At 42.5% G+C, this 17350-nt stretch overlaps 1 protein-coding gene across 1 annotated transcript in view; it reads left to right on the top strand.

Annotated features, from left to right (window-relative positions):
• The first annotated feature begins 13622 nt into the window (after positions 1-13622).
• Positions 13623-17350, top strand: part of smyd2a (SET and MYND domain containing 2a) — a 28699-nt gene continuing 24971 nt past the window's right edge. Inside the window, exon 1 of the mRNA XM_062025929.1 lies at positions 13623-13906. Coding sequence (XP_061881913.1) covers positions 13734-13906 — 173 coding nt within the window. The 5' untranslated portion in view covers positions 13623-13733. The remainder of the gene's footprint in view (positions 13907-17350) is intronic.

Raw genomic sequence — 17350 nt, 5'->3', positions numbered from 1 at the left:
CCAATTCTGCCCAAAATAGATATACAGTAGTACCTCAACTTACGGGCTGAGTTGGCCCTGTGACGGGCGCTCTTAACTGAAAACATTTGTATCTCAAATCAAGGTCTCCCGGTGAAATTAATTTAAATAAATGTAATTGCTGTTTGGGCCACCCCAAACAAAACAGCACCATTTTAACATGTAACATGTCTTTTAAAAAGAAAAACAAACTCATATAGAATATTGTCTAAAACAATATACAATCTATATGTATTATTAACAACTGCAGTAGTTGTATGATGTAAAATAATATTAATAATGGGTTATACTTGTATAGCGCTTTTCTACCTTCAAGGTACTCAAAGCGCTTTGACACTATTTCCACATTCACCCATTCACACACACATTCACACACTGATGGCGGGAGCTGCCATGCAAGGCAATCAATCAAAGTGTATTTATATAGCCCTAAGTCACCAGTGTCTCAAAGGGCTGCACAAGCCACAATGACATCCTCGGCTCAGATCCCGCATCAGGGCAAAAAAAAACAGGTGACCGGTACAATGGACGTCGAGTGGATCTAGTTAATAGTGTGAGAGTCCAGTCCATAGTGGATCTAGCATAATAGTGTGAAAGTCCAGTCCATAGTGGATCTAGTTAATATTGTGAGAGTCCAGTCCATAGTGGATCTAGCATAATAGTGTGAGAGTCCGGTCCATAGTGGATCTAGTTAATAGTGTGAGAGTCCAGTCCATAGTGGATCTAGTTAATAGTGTGAGAGTCCAGTCCATAGTGGATCTAGCATAATAGTGTGAGAGTCCAGTCCATAGTGGATCTAGCATATTAGTGTAAGAGTTCAGTCCATAGTGGATCTAGTTAATAGTGTGAGAATCCAGTCCATAGTGGATCTAGTTAATAGTGTGAGAATCCAGTCCATAGTGGATCTAGTTAATAGTGTGAGAATCCAGTCCATAGTGGATCTACTTAATAGTGTGATAGTTCAGTCCATAGTGGATCTAGTTAATAGTGTGAGAGTCCAGTCCATAGTGGATCTAGTTAATAGTGTGAGAGTCCAGTCCATAGTGGATCTAGTTAATAGTGTGAGAATCCAGTCCATAGTGGATCTAGTTAATAGTGTGAGAGGCCAGTCCATAGTGGGTCTAGTTAATAGTGTGAGAGTCCAGTCCATAGTGGATCTAGTTAATAGTGTGAGAATCCAGTCCATAGTGGATCTAGTTAATAGTGTGAGAGTCCAGTCCATAGTGGATCTAGTTAATAGTGTGAGTCCAGTCCATAGTGGATCTAGTTAATAGTGTGAGAGTCCAGTCCATAGTGGATCTAGTTAATAGTGTGAGAGTCCAGTCCATAGTAGATCTAGCATAATAGTGTGAGAGTCCAGTCCATAGTGGATTTAGTTAATAGTGTGAGAGTCCAGTCCATAGTGGATCTAGTTAATAGTGTGAGAGTCCAGTCCATAGTGGATCTAGCATAATAGTGTAAGAGTCCAGTCCATAGTGGATCTAGCATAATAGTGTGAGAGTCCAGTCCATAGTGGATCTAGTTAATAGTGTGAGAGTCCAGTCCATAGTGGATCTAGTTAATAGTGTGAGAGTCCAGTCCATAGTAGATCTAGCATAATAGTGTGAGAGTCCAGTCCATAGTGGATTTAGTTAATAGTGTGAGAGTCCAGTCCATAGTGGATCTAGTTAATAGTGTGAGAGTCCAGTCCATAGTGGATCTAGCATAATAGTGTAAGAGTTCAGTCCATAGTGGATCTAGTTAATAGTGTGAGAGTCCAGTCCATAGTGGATCTAGCATAATAGTGTGAGAGTCCGGTCCATAGTGGATCTAGTTAATAGTGTGAGAGTCCAGTCCATAGTGGATCTAGTTAATAGTGTGAGAGTCCAGTCCATAGTGGATCTAGTTAATAGTGTGAGAGTCCAGTCCATAGTGGATCTAGTTAATAGTGTGAGAGTCCAGTCCATAGTGGGGCCAGCAGGGGATCATCTTGAGTGGAGACGAGTCAGCAGTGCAGAGACGTCACCAACTGATGCACAGATGAGTGGTGCATCTTCTGTGGTCACCTAATCTGGGCAGAGCAGAAAAGAGACGGCAGATCAACTGGTCTAAAAGGGGGGTCTATTTAAAGGCTAGTGTATACAAATGAGTTTTAAGATTGGACTTAAATGCTAATAATATACAGCATTTACCTTGGAGAGTGGACTTCTACGATATTGTCTTCCAGCGGCTTCTCCGTCAAATACACCATCAGCAGCTTTTCCATCATATTTTCATGAATAAATGTTGGCCAGTCAGATACTATTTCAACATTCTTGGCTGCCGTTAGACTACTTCTGCTTCAGTATGGTGCAGACTAGCAGTGAGACGCTGAAATTGCTTTGCCAAGTTTGCTACACAATCTGTCGTCTTTTTGATGAAGCTTTCTTTAATTCAGTGAATATCCTCCACTTTTTCTTAACACTGTCCTTCACACTCACTTTCTTCCGGTGATTGAAAAACAAAGTTACGTCGATCTCTAGCTAATGCCAGCGAGTAAGCCCAGGGGCCTCCTGTATTAAGTTTGCGTAAGCACAAAAACCTGGCGTACGGCCTTTTTCACGGCAAAATTGAAATGTATCAAGAGTGAACTGAACGAGGAAATGTGCGCTGCCTCACGCCAATTTGATGCTGTAATTGATTGCTTTATTTTAGTGCTTCATTTAAATGCCTCCAGTCCTTAGACACTGTTTTTCACTCAGCACTAAGATTTGTTACTGGCTGTGGTAGTCTCACACACCACGGTCAACTGTATGTGAAATCAGACTTATCTTCATTGGCTGACTATCATTTCTAAGGCTCTTTTCGGTTTAATGCCTACATACTTGTGTGCATTGTTACAAAGAAAAAACAGCTCTTATGCATTACGTTCTAACAATTTGTATGTTTGAACTGTTCCTCACGTACGGACTGAATTTGGTAAAAGCGCTTTTGGCATTGCTGCCCCTCTGGCATGGAATGCATTGCAGACAAAACTGAAACTCTCTGAACTACTTCCATTTGGAGCCTTCCGTTCTATCCTGAGGGACAGACAGCGAGAGACATTTGCACAGTGCCTGTGTTTTTAAAAGGTGTACATCTTTATTGTTTTACAGTTCTATTTTATGCTGTTTAAAATGTATGTCTTAACGTATTACTTTCCTGAAACTGCTCTGTGACATGTGCTGTTCACCTCTTGGCCAGGTCACCTTTGTGAAAGAGATCTTGATCTCAATGGGTTTCTTTGGCGATACAGAGAAGTGGTTGTTTGGGTTTCGCTTACATTTTTGGGTCTAATAATAGATGATAAAATGAACTGGAAATCTCATGTAAAAAAAGTATGCAACATAAAGTAGCAAGAAACATGTCAAGAATGAATAGAGCAAAACATGTTCTAGACCAAAAATCCCTTAACATTCTTTACTGCTCGCTAGTGTTACCATATCTGAGTTAATGTGCAGAAATATGGGGAAACAACTACAAATGTGCGCTTCATTGACTAACGGTGTTACAAAAAAGATCAGTTAGAATAATACATAATGTTGGATATAGAGAAAATACAAACCCTTTATTTATTGTATCAAAAATAGTGAAATTCAATGATTTGGTGCATTTGGAAACAGCTAAAATTAAGAACAAAGCAAATTATAACCTGCTACCTAAGAATGTACAACAATTCTTCTCAGCAAAAAGAGGACAAATATAACCTTAGAGGAAAATCTAATTTAAAACATTTGTATGCTCGTACAACACTTAAAACCTTTAGTATATCTGTATGTGGAATGAAATTATGGAATGGGTTAACCAAAGAAATCAAACAAAGCACCAATATGATTCAGTTTAAGAAACGGTACAAACTACAAGTGTTCACAAAGTACACAGAACAAGAATTCTGAACATCTTGAACACTTTTTTTTGTTTTTGTTTTTTAAGATAAAGATTATTTATGTGTTTAATATTAGTTTTTCTACTATGGTATATTATTAATTTATTATTTATTTATTCACTGTTCTGTTACGGAGAACAAGGAAATGGGATATAATTGCTATGGTATGAAAAGGGGTAGGTTTAAATAAGCTCTGCTTCTTCCTACTACTTTTTGGACGTGCTGTAATGAAACAACTGGAAATATATGATGCATTACATTGTATTGTATGCATGTTCCAAGTAAACTGAAACTGAACTGAACTGAACTGAACTGAAAGGTCGAGGCCAGAACAAAAAATTTACTTTTTCGCCGATGCATTTAATGCTTCATATTCCTACTTATATTTGTGAGGATTTCAATGAATTCATCTATGTGATCATTTTCCCACTTATTGCTGTCAGAATGTGTTTCTTGGCCAGTTAGGTGGACAGCTGCAACCGCCAGTGGTTGCGGCACATTAATGGCACTGTAGATGTAGGAGGAAGGGCCTGACTTTGTGTCACAAAGTTGCTACTGCAAGAATCTCTCATGAGTTATAATAATAAATTGAGTAGGCAAAAATTGTACACTATTTTCCCCCAACAACATCACTGACTATTGCTCATTGCAGACTTCATGAGAGCCAACAAACATAACAAAACATCACTTACTGTATGTCTTCTGTCATTAGGATGAAGATGAAGAAGGACTCATAATCCTCACAAAGAAAAGGGGGTGGAACCAAGCGTCTTTTTGTGTTGTTCTCACCATTTCCGGGTCCAAATTGGCTGTCAAAGTGTACCAACTTGTCGGAATACATCCTCATCCTTCTACTATCAAGGTGAGAGGCATGATTTATGATCTAGAATAAGGTTTGACATGCAAGGAAGCGGGGAAGCAGCTGACCACTCAATGACCACACAAGCGAGTGATCTTGGAGCTTCTATAAATAGTTTGTTTGCGTTTATAATAACAATATCACTAATACTTGGTCAATATTCAAGTTACAAATTGTAAATGGAGTATTACTAGCAGTTTTTTTTATTGGGTTTTATGGGCCTCTCCTGGCTCCGTTGTGAGCAGACTTTTATTTACATTCATTTACGAGTTAGAATGCATTAAAAAAAAATACATTTGTCGTCACGTCTTTCATAATGGTTGTAAACGATAGGCAAAATTCCAAAAAAAAAGTGCAAAAACATCTCAAGTCACTAACTTTAACCACTGGCTCGTAATGCTGCTGTAAAGACGGGATATACTAATGAAGGGGCACATGTGCATCACGGGGATTAATATTAGGACATTTACATAAATGAATGTACTCACCAAGAAGCACCGATCGCGCAAAATGGCAGCTTGTAGTCTCTTCCCAACCATGCTGTTACTTGGACTGTAAGAATCATACGTTGAACCAGGCCACTTTGCTACAATGTTGGTTAACTGCATGTGCGCATGAAAATGTGGACATATGCATATTTGTTATTTTATAGCAATGTGTGTGCAGTCCATAGCTCCAATTACAATCGGAAAACCGGCTGTCGCTGCAAATTGCACTTTAACGTTGACCTGTTCTGCTGCAGTGTATGGGAAATGAATATACTGTACCTGGCTAACATGCCGATAATTCCATCCCACACGGCTGGCATGGCTCGGCTCAGGGTCAACTGGCACAGCGGGCGAGCTCCCTTTGGATGCCCCGCGGTTGCGAGGAAACCCTGTGTAGCTAGAGAGCCATCAATTACAACGTCTTGTGCCAGGCAAACATCTGCGTTTTGTTCAGGAGAGAACACACAGAAGCTAGTACAAATAATAACAGAAGAAATGAACAAAAATAAAGAGATGGTTTGACAAAAACAGACTATCTTTGAATCTCAGTAAAACTAAAACAATGCAATTCGGTAACAGTAGAAGGGAAAGTCAAACAAAAATAAGAATAGACGGACATTGAAAGAGTAAAAGAAACCACATTTTGTGTGTAATAATAGATGAGAAAATTAACTGGAAATCTCATTAAAAAATATACAACATAACTGGCAAGAAACTCGTCAATAATAAATAAAACAAAATATTTTCTGGACCAGAAATCACTTCATATTCTTTACTGCTCACTAGTGTTACCATATCTGGGTTAATGTGCAGAAATATGGAGAAATAAGTACAAAGTACACTTATTCACTTAGCATGTTACAAAAAAAGATGAGTTGTAATAAAACATAATGAGTGACACATACAGTGATTACCAATACATTGGAGGCAGACACCACAGTTGACATACTTCACACCAAAGTCGCAATCCCTCCGTGATTGTTGGTCCAAAGCTAATGAAGATTTTGGCAAAATGAGGGTAATTATAAGTTATTTTTTCTCATTCCGTGTATTTTTTTTACGTTTATTGCGCCGTCGGGTGCGTGATAGAGTGCCTGTTGGTCCTTAAACCCTGCAGGAATGTAGCAGCAGTGTTATGACCCGTTGCCCGGATCATAGTTTATTTACGTTTTGATTCACTTGTTGTTTAAGTTCTGTTTCAGCATCCCTGTTTTGTGTCTCCTTGGTTGCTATGGTTAATCATTGTGTTCACCTGCCTCTGATTAGTGTTAGGGACGCTCACCTGTTCCTGGGCACTAATCAGACAGCTAATTAGTCTTGTCTTTTTGCTTCACTCAGGCTGGTGCTTTTGTTTGCTGTAAGCAACAGTTACGTTGGATGATTTCTTGTTTTCTACGCTTTGATTCCTGTGCTAAGTTTCGCCTTAGCTCCCAGTGCAATCGGCACACGTCTCTTTTGTTTGTTTCCTGTATGTTTGTATTTCATTGAATGATTTATGGACATCAAATCATGTCCTTACCTGCACGCTTCGTCCGGAGTTCCGACTACATCCCGAGAGAACGACACACGCGGTAAAATGCGACCTCGTCGTGACAAGCAGAATGCGTCAAATAAGGCCGCAAAATTCTACTTTGATGAAATAAAAGCATGTTTTATTGTAAGTTTATGAGCTGCAATATGTTTAGAACTATATATAGAGGTTTTATTTTGGGTTATTTTGTCAGAAAAAATAACCTCAAAGCAACAGCCATTGCATGCGTCCTTGGTAGCAGTCATGGCATCTCTCGTTAAGTTGGCCATACTCTTTATACTCGACTCTGAACATCCATCCATCCATCCATTTTGTAACGCTTGTCCATTACGGGGTCGTGGGGGTGCACAATATGTAGAAATGTGCATACATGAGACATGAATTTGGTATTAGGCACCGCAGATTTCAATGTTCAGTTCACGCTTGATACACCTCTACTTTGCCATGAAAAGGGGCGTACGCCAGGTTTTTGTGCTTTAATACATCAGGGCCCAGATGTTTTGGGCATATCTTACGGGGTTCACTGTGACATTTGCTATGTCAACTAATGGTGGGGATGTTTGTAACTCAAATTTTCGCTTGCAACAAGAGACAACTCTTCTCTCAAAACACTCTTAAGTTGGGGCACTCTTAAGTTGAGGTACAGGTTGAGGTATGTTTTTACCTTTTGTCTTTCACCTCGTCCTAGTTCCCGAATGTCGTTGCTGAGTGAGACGACGTCTGATGACGTTATAATTCAATTAATAGTTGAAGGTCGAATTAGAGAGACACACATTGAGATACAGACACACAATAATGGCGCAGATGACTGTTGCCTCAGTGCTCTTGTGCGCTCTGTTTTGTTTGTTTTTGTGTGTAAATAGTGTGTCCGCGTGCTCTTACACCCGCGAAGAGCTACTGAACATCAGATCCATCACTCCTACAGACTTATTACCGGTCATCTTAGCGTCAGCTGCGGATTTGGTCCATTATTTGATCAAAACAGGGAAACCGCACCGAAGAGGAAAGCAAGCGGGCGCCCTTGTCCGTCTCCGCAGACGGGGATTACGCACGCCTTTACCTGCCATCTTTCTCTCCAACGTCCGCTCACTTGCCAACAAGATGGACGAGCTAGCATTGCTGATGAGAACAAACAAGGACTTTTCCTCATCTTGTGTTTTGTGCTTCACGGAGACGTGGCTGAGCGCGAGTGTCCCGGACAGCGCGGTTCAACTGGAGGGCTTTCATCTTCTCCGCGCGGACAGAGACGCGGGGCTCTCCGGCAAAAAAAGAGGCGGTGGAGTCTGCTTCTTCATCAACAGCAACTGGTGTACAGACGTGACAGTGATATCACAACACTGCTGTCCTGCTCTGGAATATATTTTCATTCACTGTAAGCCCTTTTACTCACCGCGTGAGATTGTTTCATTTATACTGGTGGCTGTCTACATACCGCCTGGCAGGGACATGGACATGATTATAGAGGGGCAGGGGCTCAAAGTCAGAAAAGGGCAGGAATTTTTTTTTTGGTCCTTTTCACAATATGGAAATTAATGTAAAATTAAATTTGCTAATAGGAAGCTAACTACTTAGCTGTGTGTCCTTTGTAGGTAAAAGTGATTGCCATTTCTTTTGTGTCAACAAATTATGGTCATAATGAGTTAATTCACATTATCATAGGCTTGGAAGACATGAAAAGCAACAAAACACTGGTTTATTATTAGGCTATTTATTGTTTAAGATAAGCACTTTAATATTGAACATTGAACAGTGCAACATGAACTTTGAAAAAAAATACAAAAATAAATACCCAAATGGAAAAAACTTCAATGTGAAAATCTGTCCTTCTTCCCTTAACTTGATGAAAACACCATCAAGTTGTAACTTATGGTCTATCTCACCTAATGCTCAGACTAAACAACTGAAACGCAATACAGGGCCAAAAATATGGACCAGGGGCCAGTAGAGGGCTGTATCCTTTCTTGTTTTGGCATTGTGCTGCAGGCATAATCAACATGAATCAAGTTTAAATACAGATGGCAATATTCCTAACAGATAACCTACATCTTATATCCCCAGAATGCTGAAATTATTATTAATAATAATAATAACAATAATTATTATTATTATTATCATTATCATTGTTCTTCTTATTATTATTGTTATTATTATCATTATTATTATTATTATTTTGTTAACCCACACAGTAATAGCAAAGTCACAATAACCTTATATCTAAAACTCTACTGTGAGAGAAATGTGATGCGCCGTAAACACAGTGCATTTTATTTTGAAAATTAACCCGGTGTTTTATTTTGTATTTTGTACATTACTTCCTGTCCCGCACGATCCGCTCTGCTCTGTGCGGACTTGATGTGCCGTGCTCAATTGATGCGCCGTGCTCCGACGTCCGGCAAAAACAGAAGCTGACACATTGAATAATAGAATAATACAGCGTTTTTCTGAAATATTACCCATATTAGATGCTGAATAAGTGGACGGCGACTAGACCATAACTCACAGGTTCAAGTTGCTCCACTGTCACGTCTCAGGGGCGCAGTAATTGGCTCTCTCTCCTCTCACTTACTCACCCGCAGATCGAGGAGGGGCTAAACGTTGGAGGAGAAAGTGATTGTTGCCGTTTGCGACTCCCGGAGCTTTATATATAATGACGTTTGAGAATCTGCCGGATCTCCGCCACCAGATGGAGCCCGCGGGGGTGAACCCACGGGTTAAACCTTTAGCCCCTCCTCGATGACAGCTGCAGCTGTCACGGGCACTTGCTCTCTCTGGCGGAAGCGGCAGTCTCAAACAACCCGGTATTACAAGAAAACGTGGAGTTTTTGTACCGCTGTGTTTTTGTTTTTGTTTTTGTTTTACATCCCTGACAGGAATTTATTAATGTTGTTTAAAGAAAAAAAAAGAAAGAAAAAAAACACACACAGGCAGAGGGCACTTTTTAAGACGAGGCAAAAAAGGGCAGGGGCTCAGGCACCCATAGGGCCCTATGTGTGCACGTGCCTGCCGCCTGGCGTGGACGTGCATGACGCACAGCGCACGCTTGCAGACCAGATCTTACGTGTGGAACGGTCTTTTCTGGACTCTCTTGTTATCGTGCTTGGTGACTTTAACAAGGGAAATCTGAGCCAGGAATTACCCAAGTATAGGCAGTTTATTAAATGCCCGACCAGAGAGCAGAACACTTTGGATCACTGTTACACCACAATAAGCAAGGCATATCATGCAGTCCCGTGCGCTGCTCTCGGACTATCAGATCACGTGATGGTGCACTTAATCCCTTCATACAGACAGAGACTGAAACTGGCTAAACGTGTTATGAGGACCATTAAGTGTTTCACCGCCGAGGCTGTGGAGGAGCTGCGCGCATGTTTGGAGACGACAGACTGGGAGGCAATTGGAGCGGCGGTCACGGACAATCTGGACGAGTATACGGACACTGTGACCTCATACATACAGTTCAATGAGGCGCGCCTCATTCCAACGCGCACCAGGGCTTGTTATAACAACGACAAGCCCTGGTTCACACGCAAGCTCCGACAACTGCGCAAGAAAAAGGACACTGCGTGGAGGAGCAGGGACCAGAGTACCTACAGAGAAGCGAAGTACCACTTCAACAGGGAAGTGGAGAAAGCTAATTCTGTGTACTCTAACCGTCTACAGGAACAGTTCAGCTCCAATGACTGCAGCTGTGTGGAGAGGATTAAGGGCCCTTACGAACTATAAGCCCAAAGCCCCCCAGGCCCTGAATGACCGGACTCTCGCTCAGGACCTCAACACACATTACTGTCATCACAAACGGCCTTCAGCTCATCAAAGCTCTGGTACCCCCCCACCAACTCCAGCACTACTTTAAAGGACTCCAATGACTCCAAGGACATTAAAGGACTCCAAGAACATCATAGGACTTCATTAAAGGCCCTCTCCATCAGAGAGGAGGATGTACGTCGGCAGTTCTTGAAGCTGAACACGCGGAAGGCCCCCGGGCCGGATGTGGTCTCCCCCTCCACCTTGAGACACTGTGCGGATCAGCTGGCTCCTGTCTTCACTGACATTTTTAACACCTCTCTGGAGCTATGCCGCATGCCGTCCAGTTTCAAGACCTCCACCATCGTCCCTGTCCCCAAGAAAGCACGGATCACAGGACTTAATGACTACAGGACGGTGGCGCTGACGTCTGTGGTCATGAAGTCCTTTGAGCGCTTGGTCCTGCCCCACCTCAAGGACATCACCGCCTCCCTCCTGGACCCACTGCAGTTCGCCAACAGAGCCAACAGGTCTGTGGATGATGCAGTGAACATGGCCCTCCACTTCATCCTGGAGCATCTGGACTTCCCAGGAACCTACGCCAGGATCCTATTTGTGCACTTCAGCTCTGCCTTCAACACCATCCTCCCTGGACTGCTACGAGACAAGCTCTACCAGCTGAGCGTGCCCGACTCCCTCTGCAGTTGGATCAATGACTTCCTGACGGACAGAAGACAGCACGTGCAGCTGGGGAAGATTGTTTCGGACAGTCGAACCACAAACACTGGTACTCCTCAGGGCTGTGTACTCTCCCCCTGGCTCTTCTCCCTGTACACAAACTGCTGCACCTCCAGTCACTAGTCGGTAAAGCTGCTCAAGTTTGCGGATGACACTACTCTCAACGGGCTCATCTCGGATGGCGACGAGACTGCCTACAGGAGAGAGGTGGACCGGCTGGCATCCTGGTGCAGCCTCAACAACCTGGAGCTGAACGCCCAGAAAACAGTGGAGATGATCTTGGACTTCAGGAAAGTCAAAGCCCCACCATCCCCCCTCACCCTGATTGACTCTCCCACCCCGTCTCCATTGTGGACTCCATTCGTTTCTTGGGCACCACCATCACCCAGGACCTCAAGTGGGAGCTGAACGTCAGCTCCCTCATCAAGAAGGCCCAGCAGAGGATGTACTTCCTGCGGCAGCTGAAAAAACTGAAGGTGCCGACCAAGAAGCTGGTGCAGTTCTACTCAGCAATCATCGAGTCCATCCTCACCTCCTCCATCACCGTGTTGTTGCCTGGTGCCACAGTCCGGGACAAGCATCGACTGCAGTGCATGGTACGTGCTGCTGAGAAGGTGATTGGCTGCAAACTCCCACCCCTCCAGGACCTGTTCTCCTACAGGACCAGGAGGCGTGTGGGTCGGATCACAGCTGACTCTTCTCACCCTGGACACAAACTATTCTCCCCCTCCCCTCAGGCAGGAGACTACGGTCCATCCAGACCCACACCTCTCGCCACCTGAACAGTTTTTCCCCTCGGCCATCAGACACATGAACAATATCAAGATCTGATAGCTCAGTTACAGCTCATGTTATTCTATTCTGTGTTATATGTGTTTTATGTTGCACGATTGCGCCAAGTAAAATTCCTAGTTTGTGAACCCGTTCTCAAACATCCATCCATCCATTTTCTACCGCTTGTCCCTTTTGGGGTCGCGGGGGGTGCTGGAGCCTATCTCAGCTGCATTCGGGCGGAAAGCGGGGTACACCCTGGACAAGTCGCCACCTCATCACAGGGCCAACACAGATAGACAGACAACATTCACACTCACATTCACACACTAGGGCCAATTTAGTATTGCCAATCAACCTATCCCCAGGTGCATGTTTTTGGAGGTGGGAGGAAGCCGGAGAACCCGGAGGGAACCCACGCAGTCACGGGGAGAACATGCAAACTCTACACAGAAAGATCCTGAGCCCGGGATTGAAACCAGGACTACTCAGGACATTCGTATTGTGAGGCACATGCACCAACTCCTGTGCCACCGTGCTGCCAATGGCAATACAAAACTCTTCTGATTCTTCTGATTCTGACAAGGTACACAGACTTGTGAATCGGATTACAATACATTTGATACGCATTGGTAAATAGTTTTGCTAGAATAATATTTCTGTAGTATGGTATTGTAACGGGGCAGCACGGTGGAACAGGGGTTAGTGCATGTTCCTCACAATACGAAGGTCCTGAGTAGTCCTGGGTTCGATCCTGCGCTTGGGATCTTTCTGTGTGGAGTTTGCATGTTCTCACCGTGACTGCGTGGGTTCCCTCCGGGTACTCCGGCTTCCTCCCACCTCCAAAGACATACACCTGGGGATAGGTTGATTGGCAACATCAAATTGGCCCTAGTGTGTGAATGTGAGTGTGAATGTTGTCTGTCTATCTGTGTTGACCCTGCGATGAGGTGGCGACTTGGCCAGGGTGTACCCCGCTTTCCGCCCGAATGGCATATACAGTTGCCAGAAATGCAATCAAATACATATCAGAAGTTGTTCCCCGCCAAAGTACCCCCCATCTCTAACCGGGTGTAAATTGGATATACATCTCTTACACATTTTAGGAAAGCACCCCATACTTCTTGAAATTTTATAGTACAACTATTGCGACTTGTCCAGGGTGTACCCCGCCTTCCGCCCGAATGCAGCTGAGATAGGCTACAGCACCCCCCGCAACCTCCAGCACCCCCCGCGACCACAAAAGGTAACAAGCAGTAGAAAATGGATGGATGGATGGTATTGTAATGACCTGCTGAGGTTGATGTTGTGTTCTTGAGTGAGTGATATTCAGAATTCCCATTGTTATGAACGTACCACGCCAATAAGGTGATTGGCGAAGAAGTAGGAAGCGTTTGTGAGGAATGAGGATAGACGTGCATGTAGAAGGGACGAGATAAGTTGAGCTGTGTTAGCATAGATTGCTCAATAAAAGTTTAAAAAGAGTGTGCACTTCTTCTGGACGCTACAGTATTTTACTTTTCTAAGCCAGTAAGTGCTGTGGTATTGCAATGTCCAGCAGAGGGCGCTGATAGCAACTGAGCGGCACGCATAAAGCGCAGAGGAAGAGGTGGAAGCCCAAGCCAGAAGCGGAAGTCGGTCAGTAGAAGAGTCCTGACAGGTGGCAGTGCGACAAGGAGAAGCGCCAAACCGAAGGAAACTATGAAGAACGAAGGCATAGAGGGGACGCAGCGGTTCCTGAGCCCAGGGAGTGGTCGAGGCCTCCAGGCGTTGAGGCAGTTCTCGGTAGGGGAATTAGTGTTCGCTTGCCCAGCTTACGCTTATGTGCTGACGGAGACGGAGAGAGGCGCGCACTGCGAGCACTGCTTCACCAGGTAACTGCTAGCTCTGCTACTTCACACACTTCTTCATCATAACTGTCTTCAGATAGGACAAAGTCAGATCGTTGTCAATTTCAACGTCGGGCAACCTAGCTATGTTTGCTTCTAACCCCCGTCTTACTAGCGTAATTATTCGGCCAATGCGGTGCATTAACTCACCTGGATATCAGTGCAGATATTAATGCTACTCTTACGGTCAATAATATATATCACCATTCATTAATACACCACGTTTTATATATTAGCTTTCAGTCACAAAGTCATGAGCCACAGTACAAAAAGTGCCTTTTAAGGATTTTTTTAAATCATCAAAACAGCAGCAAAATTCAATGCCAGAGTGCTTCAAAGATTCTCTCATAGTGACATGTTCTTCCCTTATATCACACACACGCACATCCTACCCACGTTGCATTAAGGTTTGTGGAGCAGTGAAAGGTTACTCTGCTATATTTAGATTTCCATGTGTCCCAGCAGTGGCATAGAGAAGGCCAGTGGGGAACATGTGTTGTACATAATGTTGCTTCATTCATTGCATGTGGGAGTGTTTCTCACAAAGTGGTTCGGGACCCCCTACAGCAGGGGTGTCAACCTCATTTTAGATCGGGGGGCCACGTGGAGAAAAATCTACTCCGAAGTCGGCCGGACTGGTAAAATCATGGCACGATAACTTAAAAATAAAGACAACTTCAAATGGTTTTCTTTGTTTAAAAATTGAACAAGCACATTCTGAAATTGTACAAATCATGTTTTTTTTTGCACAATTACCTGTTGCGCTTAATATTATATATTCTTTTTTTTGTCGTTATTTATATTTTCTGAATAAATTGTGATAATGTTAATCAGTCAACTCATTGGTGTTCCATTTTCAATCTATCAAGATAAAAAAGATTATACCAAATTACAGTATGTTATTTATGTAGTTTGATCATTTTCCTCAACTGATGTACTAACATCATGTGGTTTATTTTGTACATACAGTAGGTAGCGTCATCTACAAAAATACAAAGACTTGCTATTGCGACATCCAGTGGACACATTTAGAACAACTGTTTCTTTCATTCAAAAATTTCAAGTAAATTTTTATACTTAGCAAACTCATCCCGCGGGCCGGATAAAACCTGTCCGCGGGCCTGATTTTGCCCTTGGGCTGTACGTTTGACACTACTGCCCTACAGGGTCCCAGTATGATATCTGGGTGGTCGCGGTTAGCAGGGGAGGGTTGCGCCATTTTTGTTTGCACTCTAGTATTCATGTTAGAATGATACACAAGCCTGCAGATAGGCGGCAGCAATATAATCAATAGAATCACTGTTGTACCCAGTAGAGGTAGTAAGTACACAGGAGCGCCTTTTTTTTCTTTGGAGTGTACGAAGTAACATACACCAGTGGTTCTCAAACTTTTTTCGCCGTGTACCACCTCAGAAAACACTTGGTTCTCCAAGTACCACCATAATGACCATCATAAAAATACAGTATCGTAGTAGGCCCAAGTATTCGTTAGAACAAGGCAGATGTTTTATTCAACAAGTGTGTTTAATATTTTGGCCATTGTAACATTACACAAGGCAGATGTTTTATTCAACAAGTGTGTTTAATATTTTGGCCATTGTAACATTACACACAGTTTGAATAGTAACACTGTTTGAATATAGGAAAAAAAGCACTGTAGTCAAATGAAGTGATTCTAGTGGTACAGTACACATACCACAGTTTAAAAATCACTGACATACATACTTGTTTAAACCAATAGTATTGGAAATGGAACTAAATGCGGTGTACAACATGTACAATAAAGATACAAAATGAGGGGTACAATATTCAACTCATATGTAATTTGAAAGAGGAAAATATAAGTTTTAATAGCTTTTTTAAAAATGTCCACATAGTGGGTGAAAATGTCTGTCCATTACATTTCAACAATTTGAGGTGTTCTCTCTTACCATTTGCACTTGTGGATATATTATTTTGCATAATTAATAGGTTAAGAATATATTTCAGCGTCTCTATCATATCCTTATATAACTTCTTTGTTTCTACACCTATTTGAATTGTTGTTTTATTAAAAAGTCAATTCAATTTCAAACCATATGAAACACCTTTTGTACAGAGCTAATAGAGGCGAAGACATGCTGTAGTTAGTGACAGGAATGAAAAGAAAAAAGGAGTTGTCAGCGGCACAATGAGGTCTTCTACAGATAAATAATAAATAAATATGATCAAGTTCTCATTAGTAACTCAGTTAAATTCTTGGGGCCGTACTTATCAAGCTTCTTAGAGTGCCATTTTACACTTAAGTCCTGAGAATTTGCGAAATTTAGTCCTACTCTCAAACGTAAGAATAACAGCTTTTTATCAACGTTCTTAAGTCTAAGAATCACTCCTACTCTCCACGATATTTAAAGGCCTACTGAAACCCACTACTACCGACCACGCAGTCTGATAGTTTATATATCAATGATGAAATCTTAACATTATAACACATGCCAATACGGCCGGGTTAACTTATAAAGTGACATTTTAAATTTGCCGCTAAACTTCCGGTTCGAAACGCCTCTGAGGACGACGTATGCGCGTGACGTAGCCCGGGGAACAGAAGTATGCCTTCCCCATTGAATACAATACAAAAAAGCTCTGTTTTCATTTCATAATTCCAAAGTATTCTGGACATCTGTGTTCATGAATCTGTTGCAATCATGTTCATTGCATTATGGAGAAAGAAGCTGAGCAAGCAAAGAAGAAAGTTGTCGGTGCGAAACGGACGTATTTTTCGAACGAAGTCAGCAACAACAGTACACAGCCGGCGCGTCTTTGTTTACATTCCCGAAAGATGCAGTCAAGATGGAAGAACTCGAATAACAGAGACTCTAACCAGGAGGACTTTTGACTTCGATACACAGACGCCTGTAGAGAACTGGGACAACACAGACTCTTACCAGGATTACTTTGATTTGGATGACAGACGCAGACGTGCTACCGTGAGTATGCAGCTTTGGCTTCTAAACATTTGATCACTTGACCGTATGTGCGCAACTTTTTTTTTGCGTATATACGTAACTTTTTAAAAATATATAAGCTTTATGAACCTTGGGTTAGGTGAACGGTCTTTTGGGCTGAGTGATTGTGTGTGTTGATCAGGTGTTTGAATTGTATTGGCGTGTTCTATGGAGCTAGGAGCTAGCATAGGAGCTAGGAGTTAGCATAACAAAGACGTAGGTGTTTTTATGCAGGATTAATTTGTGTCATTAAATATAAGCCTGGTTGTGTTGTGGCTAATAGAGTAAATATATGTCTTGTGTTTATTTACTGTTTTAGTCATTCCCAGCTGAATACCAGGTACCGTGAGTATGCAGCCTTGGCTGCTAAACATTTGATAGCTTGACCGTATGTGCGCGTCACGTACGTAACTTTTTAAAAATATATAAGCTTTATGAACATTGG

This window comes from Entelurus aequoreus, linkage group LG02 (assembly GCF_033978785.1).
Source record: "Entelurus aequoreus isolate RoL-2023_Sb linkage group LG02, RoL_Eaeq_v1.1, whole genome shotgun sequence".
Classification (NCBI taxonomy): Eukaryota; Metazoa; Chordata; class Actinopteri; order Syngnathiformes; family Syngnathidae; genus Entelurus; species Entelurus aequoreus.
The sequence above is the reverse complement of the archived record's forward strand: the minus strand, read 5'-3'. Positions and strand labels throughout refer to the sequence as shown.